General features: G+C 49.1%; 7 protein-coding genes across 7 annotated transcripts; 4 read left to right on the forward strand and 3 right to left on the reverse strand.

Moving 5' to 3' along the window:
- Nucleotides 1-123: 123 nt before the first annotated feature.
- Nucleotides 124-941, forward strand: ABOM_004164 (mago nashi family protein; the record flags this gene model as incomplete). The annotated part of the gene is made up of 7 exons (XM_022531294.1): nt 124-167; nt 223-260; nt 313-408; nt 471-534; nt 589-676; nt 739-864; nt 927-941. The coding sequence occupies 7 exons, from the start codon at nt 124-126 to the stop codon at nt 939-941; spliced, it is 471 nt and encodes a 156-aa protein (XP_022391345.1).
- Nucleotides 942-1,611: 670 nt separating this feature from the next.
- Nucleotides 1,612-2,795, forward strand: ABOM_004165 (GID4/VID24 family protein; the record flags this gene model as incomplete). Its single annotated transcript, XM_022531295.1, has 4 exons — nt 1,612-2,028; nt 2,080-2,230; nt 2,303-2,660; nt 2,729-2,795. The coding sequence occupies 4 exons, from the start codon at nt 1,612-1,614 to the stop codon at nt 2,793-2,795; spliced, it is 993 nt and encodes a 330-aa protein (XP_022391346.1).
- A 1,029-nt stretch (nt 2,796-3,824) lies between these two features.
- sskB (putative MAP kinase kinase kinase SskB) lies at nt 3,825-8,157 on the reverse strand (the record flags this gene model as incomplete). Its single annotated transcript, XM_022531296.1, has 3 exons — nt 3,825-6,126; nt 6,183-8,050; nt 8,143-8,157. The coding sequence occupies 3 exons, from the start codon at nt 8,155-8,157 to the stop codon at nt 3,825-3,827; spliced, it is 4,185 nt and encodes a 1,394-aa protein (XP_022391347.1).
- Nucleotides 8,158-10,626: 2,469 nt separating this feature from the next.
- Nucleotides 10,627-12,352, forward strand: ABOM_004167 (ammonium permease MEP2; the record flags this gene model as incomplete). The annotated part of the gene is made up of 6 exons (XM_022531297.1): nt 10,627-10,713; nt 10,767-10,831; nt 10,896-11,150; nt 11,212-11,886; nt 11,940-12,171; nt 12,230-12,352. The coding sequence occupies 6 exons, from the start codon at nt 10,627-10,629 to the stop codon at nt 12,350-12,352; spliced, it is 1,437 nt and encodes a 478-aa protein (XP_022391348.1).
- A 1,118-nt stretch (nt 12,353-13,470) lies between these two features.
- ABOM_004168 (uncharacterized protein) lies at nt 13,471-14,057 on the reverse strand (the record flags this gene model as incomplete). The annotated part of the gene is made up of 2 exons (XM_022531298.1): nt 13,471-13,804; nt 13,867-14,057. The coding sequence occupies 2 exons, from the start codon at nt 14,055-14,057 to the stop codon at nt 13,471-13,473; spliced, it is 525 nt and encodes a 174-aa protein (XP_022391343.1).
- Nucleotides 14,058-15,243: 1,186 nt separating this feature from the next.
- Nucleotides 15,244-16,320, forward strand: ABOM_004169 (aldo-keto reductase yakc; the record flags this gene model as incomplete). Its single annotated transcript, XM_022531299.1, has 2 exons — nt 15,244-15,671; nt 15,738-16,320. 2 exons carry the CDS (start codon nt 15,244-15,246, stop codon nt 16,318-16,320), a joined length of 1,011 nt encoding a protein of 336 aa, XP_022391344.1.
- A 269-nt stretch (nt 16,321-16,589) lies between these two features.
- ABOM_004170 (tubulin beta chain) lies at nt 16,590-18,505 on the reverse strand (the record flags this gene model as incomplete). The annotated part of the gene is made up of 8 exons (XM_022531300.1): nt 16,590-16,623; nt 16,678-17,037; nt 17,103-17,893; nt 17,957-18,011; nt 18,096-18,137; nt 18,249-18,274; nt 18,345-18,368; nt 18,494-18,505. 8 exons carry the CDS (start codon nt 18,503-18,505, stop codon nt 16,590-16,592), a joined length of 1,344 nt encoding a protein of 447 aa, XP_022391289.1.
- Between the last annotated feature and the right edge of the window lie 467 nt (nt 18,506-18,972).

Here is an 18,972-nt window from a genome sequence, read left to right on the forward strand (position 1 = left end):
TGTGGATGACTAAGCCCCCATCCCGTGCAAAGGCCCAACTCGACCCAGGCACCGGCCGCACCTCACAGCCAACGACTTGTATTGTCTGCCGCAGCCGTTCCTGGTGGGAAGAGCTTGGAGAAGATGTCGACACAAAATCAGAACGAACCTTTCTATCTTCGCTACTAGTAAGAACTGGATTTTCGTTAGCCCAGGTTTCCTCAGCTGCTGACAGTCCCGCAGCTCAGGTCACTCTGGGCGGTTCGGACATGAATTCTTAGGTTGGTTTGCTATAGCATCTTGGTTCTCTTTTCAGGCACTAATGATCACTAGAATTCGATTTCCGCACCCTTGGTGATGGTCGCAGTGCCGCCGTGCGGTACGCAAACAACTCCAACTACCGCAATGACTCCCTTATCCGCAAAGAAAGTGAGCGCTAGTGAAAGAACTCGCCGTGGGAAACTACATCGTCGCTAATGGGAATGATATAGTGTGCGTGAGCTCGTCGATGATTCAGGAGATCAAGCGGATTATTAGGGAGAGCGAGATCATCAAGTATGTGATGGGTTACTATGTTCAAACCTGAAATAGGATGTTAATGCGCACCAGAGAGGACGATTCCAAGTGGCCCCAGAAGAACAAGGACGGACGACAGGAACTCGAAATCAGACTTGGAAATGAACATATCTCCTTTGAAGTACGTTTCTAGCCCCGGAGTGTTTGGGAACAAGGCACAATTGTTAACACGGCCTTGCGCAGACCGCGAAAATCGGTTCGCTGGTGGATGTGACCGAGTCCGCAGACCCAGAAGGTCTTCGGGTTTTTTACTACCTTGTCCAGGATCTCAAAGCTTTCATTTTCTCTCTTATTTCTCTTCATTTCAAGGTAATATCAGATTCTCTTCATTTCGAGGACACCGCTCTGACAGTGATTTTCCCGCCTCGCAGATCAAGCCTATCTAAACAGGTACTTCACAAATGACATGAGGTTGTTCAATTAGGGATTCAAAAATAGGGCGTTTTGGATGATGAGGCAAATTAAAGCTCGAGAGTCAATTTCGCAATACATATACAAACGGGCAGTGATGACGCAATGCTATAGCTGGCCACAGATTTCTACCGAGTGTGTAGCAGAGAAATAAATACCCATCTGATGAACTGATGAACTATGTGTAATTGTGGTTGTTCAGTAATTGTATAGTTTTGTATAAATAAAGAACAAAAAAAAATAAAAATAAAAATAAATAAGGGAGAAAAATAAAAGAATTTCTATCAAAGGGGTGGAATGGAATTGTAAACCAGAAAGCCAAAAATGGAAATGGAATGAATGCCTGGCGGTGACCTGAAGGCCAAGGCCCGCCAGGAATTATCCGCCCCAAGCGCTGGTTTGCCTCCCCCGCGCTCGCATGATCAGCGGGCTTATCCCTTTTGGGAAGTGCGTCTTCCGCCCCGGACTTCATGAGTCGAATGGACTTCCATTCACAACCCCTTTCACATCAAACCTTCTCTTTCATCTCTTCTTAGTATTTCTCTCGCATTGTACTTTCACATAGTTGGCCTGTTTTTCTTGTCCCGTCGTGTGAGACCCTTCTACTAACCGGATCCGATGTCATTCCTTTTCTGATTCGCCTCAATGCCGACCCCGAGTGACAACACACCAAGCCTGAATGCCACATCGATCTCTGAAGAAATCTCCACTCGGACAACATGTCCGCCTGAAATAGAGAGGCTGTCGTCCTGGCGAGACTCACCTGAATCTACCGTGGCGGAGAGCGATGCTCCCGATAATGCCCTCTCCCCCACCATTGCGTCGGCGCAGTCCGTGCTGACTCGGTCGGATGATGTTGCCATAACTCGTTCAAATCCAGATGCATTAAAGGCCAGTGCTGTACCTGGAGCCTCTGCCAAGAGTATGGAAAAATCCGACGAAGATGCTGCTGCGGGAAGATTGAGTCCTGCTGGGGAACCCCCACGCTCCTCCAACCAGTCGTCTTCTGTTACTACACCTTCCACTAGTGCGCTTTTGAGTTATGAATTCTCAAATATACGGGTATGCGACAATCGGAATTATGTCCTGGCTTGGTTGTACTGACAATCGAAGCTTTTGCCTAATTACACATCGTCCTTTCTGCGACCCGGAAGTAAATTCACTGGCACGCAGCAGTCAGACCGTCAGATATACAATGTTGATGTAGAGATCAAGCATGTTGATATGGTTGAATCATATCTGTGTGGTTATCTTAGAATCCAAGGTCAGTGCCGTATCCCGACATGATTACGACTACCCTAGATGGTCGAACCTGACCAATTGCGCTTAAATGTAGGTCTCACGGAGGATCATCCCACCCTTACTACATTTTTCGAGGGAGAGATCATCGGAACAAAACATACATTCAAAACTAGAAACGAAGCATGGGGCGCTACGGAGAAGACCGATATGCATCACTGGGCGAGATTTCCAGCTTGGAGGCCGTTAGCTAAGCAGGCAAAAAGACCGGATTTCACATACCGCAACTTCGCCCAACGCGAACATATCTTCATGCGATGGAAGGAGTACTTCCTTGTACCCGACCATCGTGTAAGAACAATTTCAGGTGCAAGCTTCGAGGGCTTCTACTACATCTGCTTCAACCAGGTGGAAGGAACCGTGACTGGTATATACTTCCATGCAAAGAGCGAGAAGTATGTATCCCAATCACTAGTCAAATTTCCCGTTGATTTTTCCGATACTGATAAATTAGTTTCAATAGGTACCAGCAGCTGGAGCTCAAACACGTTCCGGATCACGGCTGCACCCCTGCTATTGAATTTCGTTGATACCAATTTCTATGGCGCGGGACAACGTTCTGGTCATCAAGTCCCTCGGCCTTTACCTTCTACTTTTTTAATTGTTTCTATTGCCTCCTTCTAATTCTCTCCACCAGTTCCTGCCTGTGATAAACCCACGGCGTGGTGCTCCCAAAGCACAGGAATGCTTGTTTTCTAACCTCCCGCTCCCTACATCAGACACTTGACTCATGGTTTTACGATGGCTGTTTTCTTAAATTGGCGTCCACGTTGGTTCTAGGGTTCTAACTGTCACCCCATCTTGTGTTTATTCCTTCCATCTTCTTGGTCTTTAGTCTTTTATTCTCGATTCACACTGGGGCCATTGTGTGCGAATAGGTAGCGTTATCTAAGGATCTCGGTTCAACACGTTTGGGCTATTTTTCACATTTCATTCATTTTCCTCGGGCCTGAATAGTAGTCATATTCTATCTTTTATTGACCATATATGCATATTCGAGTGTATACACTGAAACAGATAGCCCGTCATCATGTTGACCTTCGTTGACTCATCATGGTGTGAGAGGTATCTAGATTTACCTTTGAAGTTTATTTCGCAGTTTCATGTCAGTATTTTGTTTTAAAAAGCACGCTGATGCTAGAGGCTGATACTACAGGCGGAGAATATGTTGCTAACATAGTAGACTGCAGGTTTATTTATAAGATATGCGGAACATAGAGATGCAAACTAAGATCAAATTGAGCTTCATGCGTGCAAGTATCGTATGACAGACCCGTAACACCATTCCTAGAACCAAGTAAAAGAAAAGAGCGCTGAAAAAAAGAAAATGGAGCACATCACACGTTAAGGATTGGCGGGAAGAGCATGCTTTAGTCATTGTATAAGGGGTATCAAGCGCAATTTGTTGATGTGATGAGAGGATAATTTTGTGATCATGTGCGAAACTTTTCGGGCGAAGGGAAATGGGCAAGGAAAGAGAGGAAGATGAAAAGTTGCCCAGAAACAAAGAATGGGTTAAAATATACATATCATTGAAAGCAACGGGGGGTGAAAGAAGATCACATATAGCTGGAATTCTGACGGCTGCCCGAGGCGGAGCTGCTTATGCTACCGCTGTGGTCACTGCTAGGGGTTGGTGGTTCAAGTACGACCTGTTGTCTGATGGAGACTATCCATTCGTGCTGGAGTAACTCTGCTGAAGTAGGTCTCTTCAAAGGATCGCACTCGAAGCACCGGCGGAGGAAGTCGATACCGATGTCGCTGAGTTGATCATGGGTCGGTAACTGGGGCTGATTGCCTTGGGCAATGTTGTACATGATGGCCCACTCATTGTCCAAGGCGGACCAGGGACGACGACCAGTCGCCATCTCTAAGATCACACATCCCAAGGACCAAATATCAACGGCCCCTTGGCGGTGGATCAGCTTGTTGGAGTCGCCGCGAATCACTTCGGGCGACATGTACATTGGTGTTCCGGTCATTGTTTTCTGGTTCTTGCCCCTTTGGTTCGCGATCTGTGCATCTTTTGGCACTATTGCGTCCTTATGACCCGCTGAGGCGAAAGCGTCCATGGGAACAACAGTCCTGCCTTGGCGAGCAATAATCTTGGCCGCACCAAAGTCGACATATTTAATAATGCCGTTATGGTCTAGCAAAATATTCTCCGGCTTAATATCCCTATGGACGATACCAGCCTGGTGCAAGTATGCCAATCCTTCCAGAAGCTGGAGGGCATAAACCATGATGACAGTTTCGTCCTCAACACGGCCATGCTCAAGCAAACTAGCAAGAGACCCACCCGAGCAATACTCCATGAAAATATAGACTTTGTCCCGGTGAACTTCGATGCCATGGTATGAAACGATATTGGGGTGGTCCAACACCTCGAGAACGCCCATCTCGTCGCGGATCTGCTGGGCAATTTTGGGGATGAGCTGAGGATCTTGCAGTCGGATTTCCTTGACTGCCATGAGATAATTGCTATCGAGGTTGATAGCGGCATAAACAGAGCCGAACGTCCCACCGCCGATGAATTGGCCTTGTTGCCATCGGAGAGTGACATTGGTGGCAGACGATGACAACACGGCGAGAGATCTGTCGGCTTCATTAGATCCTTCCAGCACCCTTCCTAGGGCCTGACGTTTCGCATCTTCTTCCACTCTTCGGTCTTCAATATCTTGTAGGTGGGTTAGGCGTTGCTCACGCACAAGCTTAGTCGCTTCCGCATCTGTCAGAATCCGGCCAGAGCCAAATTTCCTTCCGCCTGCACGCTCCTCCATGCGCTGCTTTTCAGCCTGAGCTGCCCGTGAAGACCGAGCACCCATGATATCAAAATGAGATATCAGAAGCGACATGCACCCGGCTACCTTCTGCCTCAATAGAGCAAATTGAATATCATCCATGGACAGAAGATGCCTGCTGGAGGTTATAGCCATTGCGAACTCCAACGCTGATACAGCCCACTTGAAAGTTTTTCTATCAGCAGCGTCACAATCATCACAAATGAAAGACACCCAGTCGAGTGACAACTCAACAAGTCTGGCGCTATTCATTGCACGCCTGTTCGGATCAACATTGGAGGAGCGCTTGCCGAATTCAGTAGCAAAGGCGTAGCACGCCTGAATGAGATCGTGGTTTTCCACACCCCTTTCTTTCAGTTGATTTCTAATGATCGCCACACTATCCATGATAGTCATAGACAGCTTGAACGAGATCTTCTTGATCTTGTTCAGTTCCACATTCACCCGTCCAAGATTTGCGCGTTGTTCGATGGTCATGTCAAGCTGCATTCCAGTCAACTGAGACAGTTCCTGTCTTGCATTAGACAGGCGTTGTTGTGTACCCTCAACGACGAGACGCAGTTTTCCCAGCCGCAGGTCTGTAGGTTGCTCCAACAGGCCAACCTGCATTTCTTTGCCCGCCCAGTTCAGAGGCTTCTCCGGACGAACTACGAGGATATATGGCACATGAGGCGAGTCTTTGGGTACATCCTCTTCACGGAAAGATGTTCCTAAGATGGCTCGAATATCGCCGGGACGATTCCATAACGCATGATGCGCAAATAGATAAACCCCTTTTTGCCCGGTAGATGCATTTGACTTGATCAGGAAATGGTCCGAGATCAGGAGCGACTCAAAGAATTCATAGGAAGCGTCTGCCGGGATATTGTATTCTGTAGCATTCTCGAAGAGCTGCCGAAGGAAACGAGAGAAACGGTATAACTTTCGTTGGCGAATCCGGGTTGAATCCAGGACGCTCTTGTAACGTTTGTCCATGTCGGCTGGGTCCTCATTTTGGCGAGTTACCAGTTCTCGTTCAAAATGGATCATCAAGCGTTGGAGGGATTTTGCGGTCAATGCACTATTCGCTTGTCAGTTACTAGGACACACATATACACTACAAATTAGATGCTGTACCTGAACTGTTCGGCCACTTCGATATCGCCACCTTCAAGCTGACGACCGATGTGATTGGAGAATTCCCAATCTTGTTCGAGAATCTCTGCTTCTTTGAATGTGTTCTTATTCGCATTTAGTTTCCAATTCAGGAGCCGGAAGTAATATTTCAAGGCATCTAGAACGACCGAATCGAAGTTCTCGTCAATGCAAGGGGGCAGGTCCCAGCCCGGTTCTGGTTTCGCGATATCTAAGTAGCGTTGCTTGAGGTCGACCGCAACCCTCATCAGAATCTGAAATTGCGAAATCATTTGGTCGACCAAGATAGGAGATTGCTGTGCAGGGTCTCTCATATTTTTGGCATAGGACAGTCGAACACGGATGATTTCTTGTATGAGACGCGATGGGAAATTGATCAACGTGAGAAGTTCCTCGATGTAGGGAGGTAAGTGCCGTTTGGCGAAAGAGTTGGCATTTTCAATCAAGGTACTCTTAGCTTTCTGAATGACTTCACTGACGCCATGAAGCATGTTGTGCTTCCCTTGAAGGGTCTTCAGGCCGTCCTCTTTCATGATGCGGTCGAGGAATGACGACTCGTCGGTAAGGTCCCTGTTGACAGACTTGGCCCTCGCCTTGCTAAAGTCAAGCTCATCGTTACCGACCCACTTCTGTAAGATGGCAAGCTCGGTATTGATAAGAATCGTAGTGTTATGCCATGCCAGCACAGCTTCACGACTAGAGATAAACTCCTCCGAGGCGACGCGGGGGTGGGCGGCTTCCAGTTCCTTTTGGGTTGAGTAGAGCAGTTCACATCTCTCAATCTGTTCGACGATGTCCTCAACTTGCTTGATTGGTGGCTTACCAATCTCCGTTTCACCCTTGATCTCAAACTTGATGATCTCCTCAATTATCGGCCCAAGACCAGAACGAGCTTCCTCGATCAATTTCCGCTGCATGGCAATACTCCGTCCACATGTCCTAGCCCTGACTCCCAGCCATATTGCGTTATTTTGCGCCGACGACCGCTTAGTGTCGGTAGACCCTAGAAGTCGTTGCTTTTCCTGCTTCACCACGTCTCCCTTCAAGACCGAAGCCAGCATAGAATGCCATTCGAGTCTTTCCTGGTTCTTCGGGTTCTTCAGCTCCTCCAGCGTTGGTTGGTTATCATCCGTTAGAAAAAGTTGAATATCGGGGTCGTAAGCATCATCTTCAAATGGCACCTCTGACGACGGGGACGGTTCTTCTAAGTCGGAATCACCGACTATGCTCATATTTTGGGCCTCGTCAAAGTGGCTGTACCACGCCTGAGGATCCGCACGAATCCTCTGAACGTATGCCTTCTCCTGGGCTCTGTACTGAGCGTTAGGATCCCGTCTGGAGTTACGTTTCGTTGAGGAGGATCTCTGGCGGTCATTCTGGAAGCTGATGTATTGGGGTGGACGGCGCTGGGGGGCATAGGTATTGGAAGGTGTCCTGGCGGGACCTGCGGGACGTTGAGGCCTCACATCTGACACTGGGAGGCCGTCGGCAGAAGGCGCCTTTTCAAGCACGGTTGGGGTGCCAACACTGGAGCCGCGTGGACGCGAGGCTGTGGAGCTGACCCAAGATGGAAGACCCGAAGGAGGCGGCGAAGAGGAAATTGTGGTAGCTGGCGTTTGTACTTGGCCGTCAAAAGAGTCTGTAAAATTCGAGTTCGATCTGGCGTAGGATTGCTGGAGAAGCTCATCGGATGACCCTGAGCCATCCGAGTCATTGTTGTTCATGTCAGGGTGCTCCATGGTCTCAAATCTACGATCCTGATGAGCCTCCACGTTTCGCATGGACTGGATGGCGGAGTTGATGAGGAGGAGCTTACGGTGGATTAGATAGGGGTCTGTGGCGGTGCGTCCCTATCGGAATCAATTGTGGCTGCTGAATGATTACTAATCGCTATGGTGGGAGAGTCCTTTTGAGACAGGTACCTTCTACTAGTACCGAGTACAGGACAGCAACGCATTTATCTTGCCTGTGCTGCAGAGAAGTTATTCATGATGTGCGTCAACCTGTATAGATACTCCGATTAGGAGGAGTGTCCACACCTCTGATTGTCCTGCACACCTCTGGAGTACAATACACGGGAGTTTAAAATCCTTGGCAAATATTAAGAGTCGACCAAATCCTATAGGCAACTATCTAGCGTGACAAATCCATGCGACTGCGTCTGCCGGCCTGAATATATACATAGTACGGAGTAGCTTTTCAGACTCTGCAGTTAGGGAGGACAAGCTAAACGATCGATAGTACATGCATCAAAAGCGATATCATGTTGATCAGTGGGCCCGAACGCTCGATTTGGCGTGTGCGGGTCTCATGACACAAGAAAGCAGTCCGGGATTTGAGCTCAGGATGAACATCTGGGGAAGCCTTACCATTCAGAGGCTAAGCACTGATGCTCAAGTCTGATAGCTGCTGTACAACGATTCTTATATTCTCCCAAACAGGTTCACTTATAGACCTGAGCTGAAGGAACTAAACGTTGTTCTCTGGTTATACTCCGTACCGGTCACATTTGGTAAGTTCTTTCATAGTATATGCAGCTCCTCCCCAAGCTTTTCGATAGTGGGAAAATGGAAGCAAGGCTCTAGACGTCCACATGTGCCCATGACCTGAACGAGTCAATGGAGAGCGATTGAATCAATCGACAGAGTACTCCATACGTCTAGTACAGAGTACTCCGTAGTAGTACTACTACTACTAGTCCTAGTAAGTAGTATTGATGCCAAGGCCGTACTACGCCTCGGGATGCCGAACGGTCACGAAAGCCCACCTCTGGCCAATGGGAGCTTAAATGCTTATCTCTACTTCATCCTCCTCCATAACCAGACAGTGGACGGAGTACGTAGCTCCAAAGGAGAGGGAAGGAAAGGAGGCAGGTACCCGGTCCACTGATATACAAGATCGCCATAAAATACTAGTATTGGTGTACCTTTTTTCTAGAAAAAAAGAGAAAGAAAAATACATAAATAAATAAAACAGAGTAAAAGTAGGCTGAGAGGGTCACGATGGGTCCCCTTAGGGCTTTAGTAAAATGGTGGAGAGATATTCATACTACTACTCCAGGAGATCCTCTGGATTGTCCAACAGTAGTAAATTGATAACCATGAATTACATGTTCTTTCCAACCCGATATCAGACCTGAGAACGATGGGGTCTATCGATAACCGTGCCAGTCGTAGTCAGCGACTGTAATAACAATGTGTGGAAGGTATTGAGATGATAAGCCACCACGGCGAGTGATGATTGGCCCCCAGAAGGGTTGATAACAAATTGATACGAGGGAATTCAAGCTAAAGTGAGTCGTACCTTGAGCCTGTCAGCGACTTCTAGACAGACAAAACGAGACATTCTTTTCGAGAGGGAATTTGACACGATTCAAGTCCAGTGAAGTCCATAAAGGATAATAATATTGCTATATCGTGATGACATGAACAGACCTAGTAGGGACAGAAGCAACCCGCATGAAGATCACTCACTCCACTCTGAGGCGGATTAAACTGAAGCCGATCCATGACTCGGGATTGATGGATTTTGATTTTAATTGATTTATCTCGTCGTTATCTATCTGCAGTGGCTTATTGTCAGGATCAAATTGGGGGGGGGGAAATCGAGCTCCTTGATTGGTTGTGGCGGCTTCCCTATCTCTGTACAGGTCCAAACGCTGGAGCTTCCACGCTTTCTAGTAACCTCACCTACTACTACTAGTCGATGAACCCCAATCATCTCACTGCCACTATCCTCATTCTTGCCAATCGGGTCGAAGTCCCCGTGGAAATGTCACTGACTTCCCTCCCCCGTAAGGTGCGTCCGCCGAGATCGCTCCACAAGCCTCTCTCTCAGAGTATCAGAAAGATTACGGACAAGCTGTTAGCAAAAGAGAAACAAAATCAATCAATTCATATGGCCAGAGGACTATCTATCGGAAAGCTTCTTATCCACCCCGTAAGTAATAGTCAGATGAGCACTGGCTCAGAGTCCTCCCCATCAGTATCCACTTGCCTGTCGTCGGGGCAGGTCTTGGCCTGGCTGCGTTGATATCAAATGATACCAATCAGTGAGTGATGATAGTCAAGGTGCATCCAATAGTGGACCGGGGCCTGTGTCGAGGCTGAAGTTTGTGACTCGTGTCGCCGACATATTTATGACTCCTGCATCCTGTGCCCCTTGAGGTTCATCTTTTCGCTCTTATCGCCCCTACGCCACCCATCCTTTTCTCTCTTCCTTGGGACCGAGTTTTTACACCTGTCCAATTTTGCTAGAGTTAATCCAGCTGGTTGCCTACCGGTCGAGTGTTCCTTCGAGTATCTCCTCAGCTCAGCACATCGCAGCGGACAGGATCCTCGCTGTTCAGCGACAGCCACGGTGATCCACCTACGCCTCTCAGTTTTAGATTGCTTTGCGGGATTCGATACGCGGGTAACGATTCGCAATGGCAGAATACCCTGTGGCCTACAATGGGTCGGAGACTGGGACCGGAGGGGACTCCTTGACGGAAGATCTTAACATCTACTACAGCGTTTGTTGCGCCCAGTGAACAGCACTTACGAACGGATCAACTAACTGTCTTAGTCTGGCGATATCGCATGGGTTATTGTTTCGACGGCCCTTGTCTTGCTGATGATTCCTGGAGTCGGGTATGGAAACCCCGGGCCGCAAAGTCCAGCCCTAAACAAACAAGTGCTTTGCTGACCGTACAAGATTCTTCTATTCCGGTCTTGCCCGTCGGAAGTCGGCACTTTCCTTACTATGGCTATCGATAATGTCCGTAGGAATAGTCTCCTTTCAGTGGTTCTTCTGGGGCTACTCGCTCGCTTTCTCTCATACTGCCGGAAAATATATTGGTGACTTGAACAACTTTGGGTTCAAAGGTGTTCTGGGTGCACCGTCTGTTGGCAGCGACAAGGTCCCAGATCTCCTGTTTGCTGTCTTCCAGGGCATGTTCGCATGTATTACGTGAGTCCCAGAAAGTCCAGATCTTATCTACCTATAATCACGTATCCTGACAACCGACCAGTGTGGCGCTCGCAGTTGGTGCTGTCGCAGAGCGTGGCCGCATGCTTCCCTGCATGGTTTTTAGCTTTGTCTGGTCCACCATCATCTACGATCCTATTGCATGCTGGACCTGGAACTCGAGTGGTTGGGTGGCAAACCTTGGTGGTCTTGATTTTGCGGGTGGTACACCCGTTCACATCGCCTCGGGTTGCACCGCATTGGCATACTCGTTGATGCTTGGAAAGCGCCGCGGACACGGCACCCACGAGCTCAATTATCGCCCGCACAACGTAACACATGTGGTCATCGGCACTGTATTTCTCTGGGTTGGATGGTTTGGATTCAATGCCGGCTCCGCCTTGAGCGCTAACCTTCGTGCCGTCATGGCAGCCGTGGTGACCAACCTCGCCGCCGCCGTGGGTGGGGTTACCTGGTGTCTTCTGGACTATCGATTGGAGAGGAAGTGGTCTACTGTTGGTTTCTGCTCCGGTGTCATTGCCGGCTTGGTGGCCATCACCCCCGCATCGGGCTTTGTCACCCCCTGGGCTTCATTCATTTTCGGTGTCGTGGGAGCCGTCGCTTGCAACTATGCCACGAAACTGAAGTATGTGATCAAGGTTGACGACGCACTTGACATCTTCGCTGTCCATGGGATCGGAGGTCTGGTAGGCAACCTTCTGACTGGACTTTTCGCTGCGTAAGACGACCCATATCCTCCGTCCGTATGTACGGCAGCTAACATAGCTCCAGTGATTACATCGCTCACCTTGATGGTTCTACCACAATCGACGGCGGCTGGATCAACCACAACTACATTCAACTAGCTTATCAGCTTGCCGACTCTGTCACCGGAATGGCATACTCTTTCTTCGGAAGCTGCATTCTCCTCTTCATCATCAACCTGATCCCGGGTCTCAGCTTGCGTGCCCCCGAAGAAGACGAGATCATGGGCATTGACGACGCCGAGATTGGCGAGTTTGCCGTAAGTCGCTCCTTGGCTAGACTATCGATCGAATGGCCTTCAACTGACATGGAAATAGTATGACTACGTCGAGATTACCCGCGACGTGATCAGCACCGCCAACAGTGAGAACGGCGAAGCTGCTTCCAAGCGTAGCTTGACACCAACCGGCAACGAGACGACCATAGAGGCCAAGGCTTAGCCGACCACTTGTCTATGATTTGGCCTTGATACCTTTCTCGACATTTTTCGTTTCTTTACTTTATAATAATCATCATATCATCGTGTAAGGTTGCAGGGTAGTAGTTGTCACCTTGATAGCCCCCGCGGAGATATGTTTGTACATACTTATGCACCCACTCATTCTTTTTCCCTGATTTCCTTATTGTCACTTCTTCCAATTTCCCCTTGCTCATTGGGAAAGTCAGTACATGTCATTACTGTCTTGTCTCCGATGTTCCTATTTGACCATCTTCATTTCTGATCTCCCCTTTCCTTTCTTTGCAGATACCCTTCTCTACCCTCATATTGACATATATATTCATTTATTTTCCTTTTTACCAACCTTTTTCCACATATCCCACTTACCTTTTATTTTCTTCGGTATAAACTTCAAAATAACCTGTCCCAAGACAACAACCAACTCTGAAACAACGGAATCTCAACCACCTACCAAAAATACATAGAACAGAATGAAGCCTACACACAAACAAATCATGCCTCTCTGCCAGAAACCGAATCAAGTATTTCGCAAAGTAGACGTAGAAGTGAACTAGGCCGCGTTCAATAGGGCTTACACATGAGCGCTCAGCGCCCACTCGGAATAATTTCCAGTAAGGGCCCCGGCTCTAGCACTCCTTTCAGACCCGGGGTCTAAGGTTCTCTGCATCGGTATTCTTCCTTATAGCTAACTGTACCTACCACCTCTGCCATCCAGGGGCTTGGTGTGTATGATTACTAGTTTGAACGGCTACTTTACTGCAGCTTACGTGAGATCTGAAACAATGCGATCTTCACAACTATCTCAATGCTTGGAAACGATTTAATTTGCAAGGTTCAAAGAAGCCGAGGTAGAGTGCCTCGAAGGACATGAAACAAAAAATCATTCTTGGTACATAAACACCCAAACATTGCTCTAGTCTATCCAGTATCAGCCATCGTGCTGATGCCCGTGCGGTATCTACTATATCAAACAAAACAAAACGCAAACGTAAAACTCAAAAAAAAAACAAAAAAAAAAAAAAAGAGAAACACTTTCCCCGTCACCAATCCCCGTGTCGGTCTTGTCCCGATCGTAATCAAGAGTACTGACAGTGGAGCTTAAGAGGAAGGCTCAGCGGAGGGCGTAGGGGAAGGAGAGACCGAGGGAGAAGCAGAGGCGGAGGCAGAAGGAGACGAAGAAGGCGAAGGAGGGGTAAAGACAATGTTTCCATTGTAGTGGCATTTCTTCCCATTCTCGGTGCCATCCACGTCGTGACAGTGCCAGTTGGTGTCCTCCTCGGCATCATCGACGGTAAGCGAGGCTCTCGAGGTACCATTTACCCGCTGCACCTGCAAGGTGAAGGTGGAGATGTCGTCCACGCCGTCTGGGAATTGGACGAGGTAGGCACCGTCACCAGTGCGAGCATTCGAGGGAGGGTTTCCGGGACGTTCCCTGGCCATGTATGTTAGTTTGGTCGTGGTCCGAAGAGGAGGGGAGAGGGGAGTAAGGCGTACCAGATCACGTTGGCATTGATGGGCGCCTTGTTGTAGTTAGGGTCGCTGAAGCTGAAGGTGACAAATCCCTGCTGGTCATTTTGAGAGGCAGAAAAGGCGCTGATGGCGACGGCTTTCTGGGCTCGCTTGCCAGGTACGGCCAGCGCGGTGCCGGCAGCCAGAAGGAGGGTGCCGATAGTGGTGGCCTTCATTTTGGTCGATGATTGAACCTGTCAAATGAAGCGGAGGGTAGAATATGAAGAGTGAGGAGTGGTTAAGTTCTTGAGGATTGAGTGACTGACAATAGCGCTCTATTGTTGACGACGATTATATTCAAGACGAGGATTCGCAGGCTTTTATATCCCGGTGACTCCATGATTACAACAGCGGCAGAATATAGATTGTAAGATGGACACTGCTGCACTCAGCCCACTTGCTGTCTCAGCATGCATATACTAACTCCAAGCTCAAACGGCTGTGGCTGATCCTCGACACTTTCTCAGGCCTCCCAGAATCAATAGGGATCATCCACGACCATGTCCAACGACGATCACACCAAGTACAGCAGCTCTAGTACAGTATAGGTTAGGCCGATGTGAAGCTTTGTGGGTGCGTCATCTTAGGCGTCTCACCCTGCAGTTTGGACTAAACTCCAGACGAAAATAAGCATCCTTAATATAGCAGCTCTACTCGGATGCGATGATGTGAGATTATGGAAGAGAGTCGAATGTCCGACTCGGGACTGGTAGCCCTCTTGTCCAGTTGTTGCCGACTTCGTTGAGACCGACATTCAGAATCAGCGCTACCTCTGTACTTCATGCCAACATTTAAATGATTGTTAGGAACATGACTTTGAAAAGCGACTCGAAAATAAGGTTCGGCTAAGAGGGCTCGTCAGCTTCATCGCGACGGGGGGCCAAAACGGTTGGAGGAGAGTAAGCATCAATCTTACCCAAGTCGAATTTATCCAGTTGAACTATGTGTTCCTGCATGACTTTTGGTCAATACAAAAGCAGCATCAAACCAGGCCCAAAACGGCAACCGCATAACCCGACTGGGAAGGGGCTCCATATTGGAATGGAATTGGAAAAGGTACCAACTCAAAGAGGATCAACTAATCCCAATCCAGTATTGCAAAAGAGAGCACCGGCTCAGCCCTAAGAACCCCGCAGACTCGACATTACAAAGCAGTATACTTCCCATTCTCGCTGGATATTCAAGAGGGGAATAATTAGTAAACACAAGTAAAATCTCTGATATATAGAAGCTGAAGAATCCAGTTCCCGGCATCTTGAATCATACCATTCTGGCCGTGATCAACCTTCATTATATAGTTATAGATAACGCTCCCCTTCTACCCTTCATACACCAACAGAAAAACACAACAATTAAACCACCATGCCCTGCTCACCAAGACTCCTCGAGCAAAAAACCCCCGTAACCCCTATCGGCTACGGGGCAATGTCCCTCAGCGCCTATTACACCAACACGCCCGAACCGGACTCCAAGCGTCTCGCCTTTCTAGACCATATCTACGCCACGGGGCAACGCTTTTGGGATACAGCAAACAACTATGGTGACAATGAGGAATTAATTGGCAAGTGGCTGGCATTGAATCCCGAGAAAAGGAAAGATATAGTCCTGGCGACGAAGTTCGGGCAGGTGGGTGGCGGACCGGGGAGAAATGATGCGGAGTATGCGCGAGAGTGTTGCGAGAGGAGCTTGCAGAAGCTTCAGACGAGCTATATCGATTTGTACTATGTACATCGGGTTGATACGGCGGTTCCTATTGAGAAGACTGTGGAGGGGCTGGTGGCACTAGTGCGGTGGGTTCCCCTTCTCTCCTTTCTTTTTTGCTGGAGCTGTTGATCGGTACTGATGCTGTATGGTAGAGGAGGGAAAATTCGCCATCTTGGCCTTTCGGAGGTGTCGCCTCAGACTCTTCGGAGAGCTCACGCTGTGCACCCCATTGCTGCGGTACAGATGGAATACAGTCTTTTTGCGTTGGATATCGAAAAGCCCGAGACTGATCTCCTCAACACCACTAAGGAGCTCGGCGTCGCACTTGTGGCATATTCACCTCTAAGCCGGGGTTTATTGTCCGGCCGGCTTAAGAGTCCTGACGACCTAGAAGACGGTGATTTTCGAAAGGGAATACCACGTTTCTTTCCAGAAAACTTCCATAAGAACCTAGAGCTGGCTGAGAAGTTGCACGCCATTGCGGCCCGGAAAGGCATAACGGTAGGCCAGTTGGCCCTAGCGTGGTTGTTGGCGCAAGGCGATAATGTCATTCCCATACCAGGGACAAAGAGTATTGACTACTACAGGGAGAACATGGGAGCATTGGAGGTGGAGTTGAGTATGGAAGATCTGCGTGAGATTCGAGCAGCAGCGGAAAACGCTGATGTCAGGGGTCATCGATATGCATCGGAGACGTCCCCAAGCTCTTATTTTGCAGATACGCCACCATTGTAAAGAGTGACTAACTGATTGTATTTGTTGGATGAGGGCTGTACGAAATACTGCAGCAGTTGGTTGCTTTGGAACTATGTGCTGTTTGATTTCAATAGTCTCAAGGCTCTACAGGCCTTTCGAAATTAAGAACAGGAATGTAATTAAAAACGCTCTGACAAAATAATATAATGACCAAGACCCGTGAGCCAGGCCAGAGCCACAGAGAACATGGACTTATCAAGGGTATTGCTGTCAGATCTCAATCCGAGTCTTTAGTGACTGGAAAATATTTATTCCTCGTGCTCAAGAGGCTCCTCCTCGAGGCTGCAAGCTGGTTAGCACAGATGCATAAGAGCCAGGCGAAAGGGAATCACTTACTACTCCTCCTCACCCTCGGAGATGGAGGCGTCCTGGTACTGCTGGTACTCAGAGACAAGGTCGTTCATGTTGCTCTCAGCCTCAGTGAACTCCATCTCGTCCATACCCTCACCAGTGTACCAATGCAAGAAAGCCTTGCGACGGAACATAGCAGTGAACTGGTCACCGACACGCTTGAAGAGCTCCTGGATGGAGGTGGAGTTTCCGATGAAGGTGGAGGACATCTTGAGACCACGGGGAGGAATGGAGCACAGGGCGGTCTGGATGTTGTTGGGGATCCACTCAACGAAGTAGGTCTGGTTCTTGCTCTGGATGTTGCGCATCTGGTCCTCAACCTCCTTCATGGAGACCTTTCCGCGGCTATAGAAGAAGGGTCAGTTTTAGAACAAAAGAGTGTAGAACCAATAGAAAATAAGGCCACATACAAGATGGCAGAGCAGGTGAGGTAACGACCGTTGCGGAAGTCAGAAGCAGCCATCATGTTCTTGGGATCGAACATCTGCTGGGTCAACTCAGGAACGGAGACGGCACGGAAAGAGTGGGCGCCACGGCTGGTCAGGGGAGCGAAGCCGACCATGAAGAAGTGAAGACGAGGGAAAGGAACCATGTTGACGGCCAACTTGCGGAGATCAGAGTTGAGCTGACCGGGGAAACGGAGACAGGTGGTCACGCCGGACATGACAGCAGAGACCAGGTGGTTCAGGTCACCGTAAGAGGGGTTGGAGAGCTTGAGGGTACGCATGCAGATGTCATACAGAGCCTCGTTGTCGATACAGAAGGTCTCATCGGAGTGCTCAACGAGCTGGTGGACGGAAAGAGTGGCGTTGTAAGGCTCAACAACGGTGTCGGAGACCTTGGGGGAGGGGACAACGGAGAAGGTGGCCATCATACGGTCGGGGAACTCCTCACGGATCTTGGAGATCAGGAGAGTACCCATACCGGCACCGGTACCACCACCGAGGGAGTGGGTGATCTGGAAACCCTGGAGGCAGTCGCAACCTTCAGCCTCGCGACGGACAACATCGACAACCTGGTCAACCAATTCGGCACCCTCAGTGTAGTGACCCTTGGCCCAGTTGTTACCAGCACCGGACTGGCCGAAAACGAAGTTGTCGGGACGGAACAGCTGACCGAAGGGACCGGCACGGACGGCGTCCATGGTACCGGGCTCAAGATCGACGAGGACGGCACGAGGGACATACTTGTTTCCGCTGGCCTGGAGAAGCGGTCAGGACTTGCAAAGCGTTTTCATAGAGGCTGAAAATTTTGAGGTACGCACCTCGTTGAAGTAGACGTTCATGCGCTCCAGCTGGAGATCGGAGGAGCCATTGTAACTATCCTTCCCGTCAGACCCATTCAAACTCTTCCAATGCCCATCTGGTCGTCGTTCGTTCGAGTTGTACACGGGTTGTACTTACACACCGGAGCCGTCGAGGCCGTGCTCGCCGGAGATGGTCTGCCTGCAAAGATGTTAGCAAACACGTGTCAGACACGATATGATACATCCAAGCTCATGTTTCTGCTGAGGTCCTGGGTCCAAAGCATATTGACTCGGAGACATCGAGACATACCAGAAAGCGGCACCTATTTGGTTACCCTATCACCAATGTCACGTTTAGTATCCGTCGCCATGGTCCCCCTAGACATCAAATCATAATCGAACTTACACACTGGCCGGTCTGAAGGTGAACCTATGTGATGAAAGAAAAGCCGTCAGCAAACTTGTATCATTGGAGAACGGGTGGGGTCCTATCAGGGGGGTATCCCCAATAAAAACGCGTCTGAAGAGGGGAACGGGGGGTAGGATGCCACATACGATCTCACGCATTATGGAGGGGATACTGGCGGTGTTGGTGGGAAAAGGTGGGTTTGGAAAAGGCGAAGAGGTGGTTGGAGAAGGGTTGCTGGATAGACTGGAGGAGACAGTCGACGGGGAGTAGGTTAAGAGGAAGAGGAGAAGAGAGAAGGAGGAAAGATGGACTTGAAGTTGAGCGGTGAGGAACGTCAAGTTGTTCGTTGTGCGGGCGTCAGGGGATCAACAAGTCAACATTGGCTTAGTTTATTTTTTGGGCAGGTAAATAGGGGCTCTTCCCCTATTCTGGTTAGCGCTGTCACGAGACTGCAGGAGCGAACCACAATTGAGTTGGCGGGTTCAAGCCACTGGTCGCCCGCTAGTGACTTAGTACCAGTAGTTTCCTTCCGAGAGATTACGCAGTAGTTGGTTCGGATCTAAGTTGCCATGTCGGACACCACCATATGGATCGATCGCGAATTAAATACAATTCTACACTCCCC

This window comes from Aspergillus bombycis (assembly GCF_001792695.1).
Source record: "Aspergillus bombycis strain NRRL26010 chromosome Unknown contig00022, whole genome shotgun sequence".
Lineage (NCBI taxonomy): Eukaryota > Fungi > Ascomycota > Eurotiomycetes > Eurotiales > Aspergillaceae > Aspergillus > Aspergillus bombycis.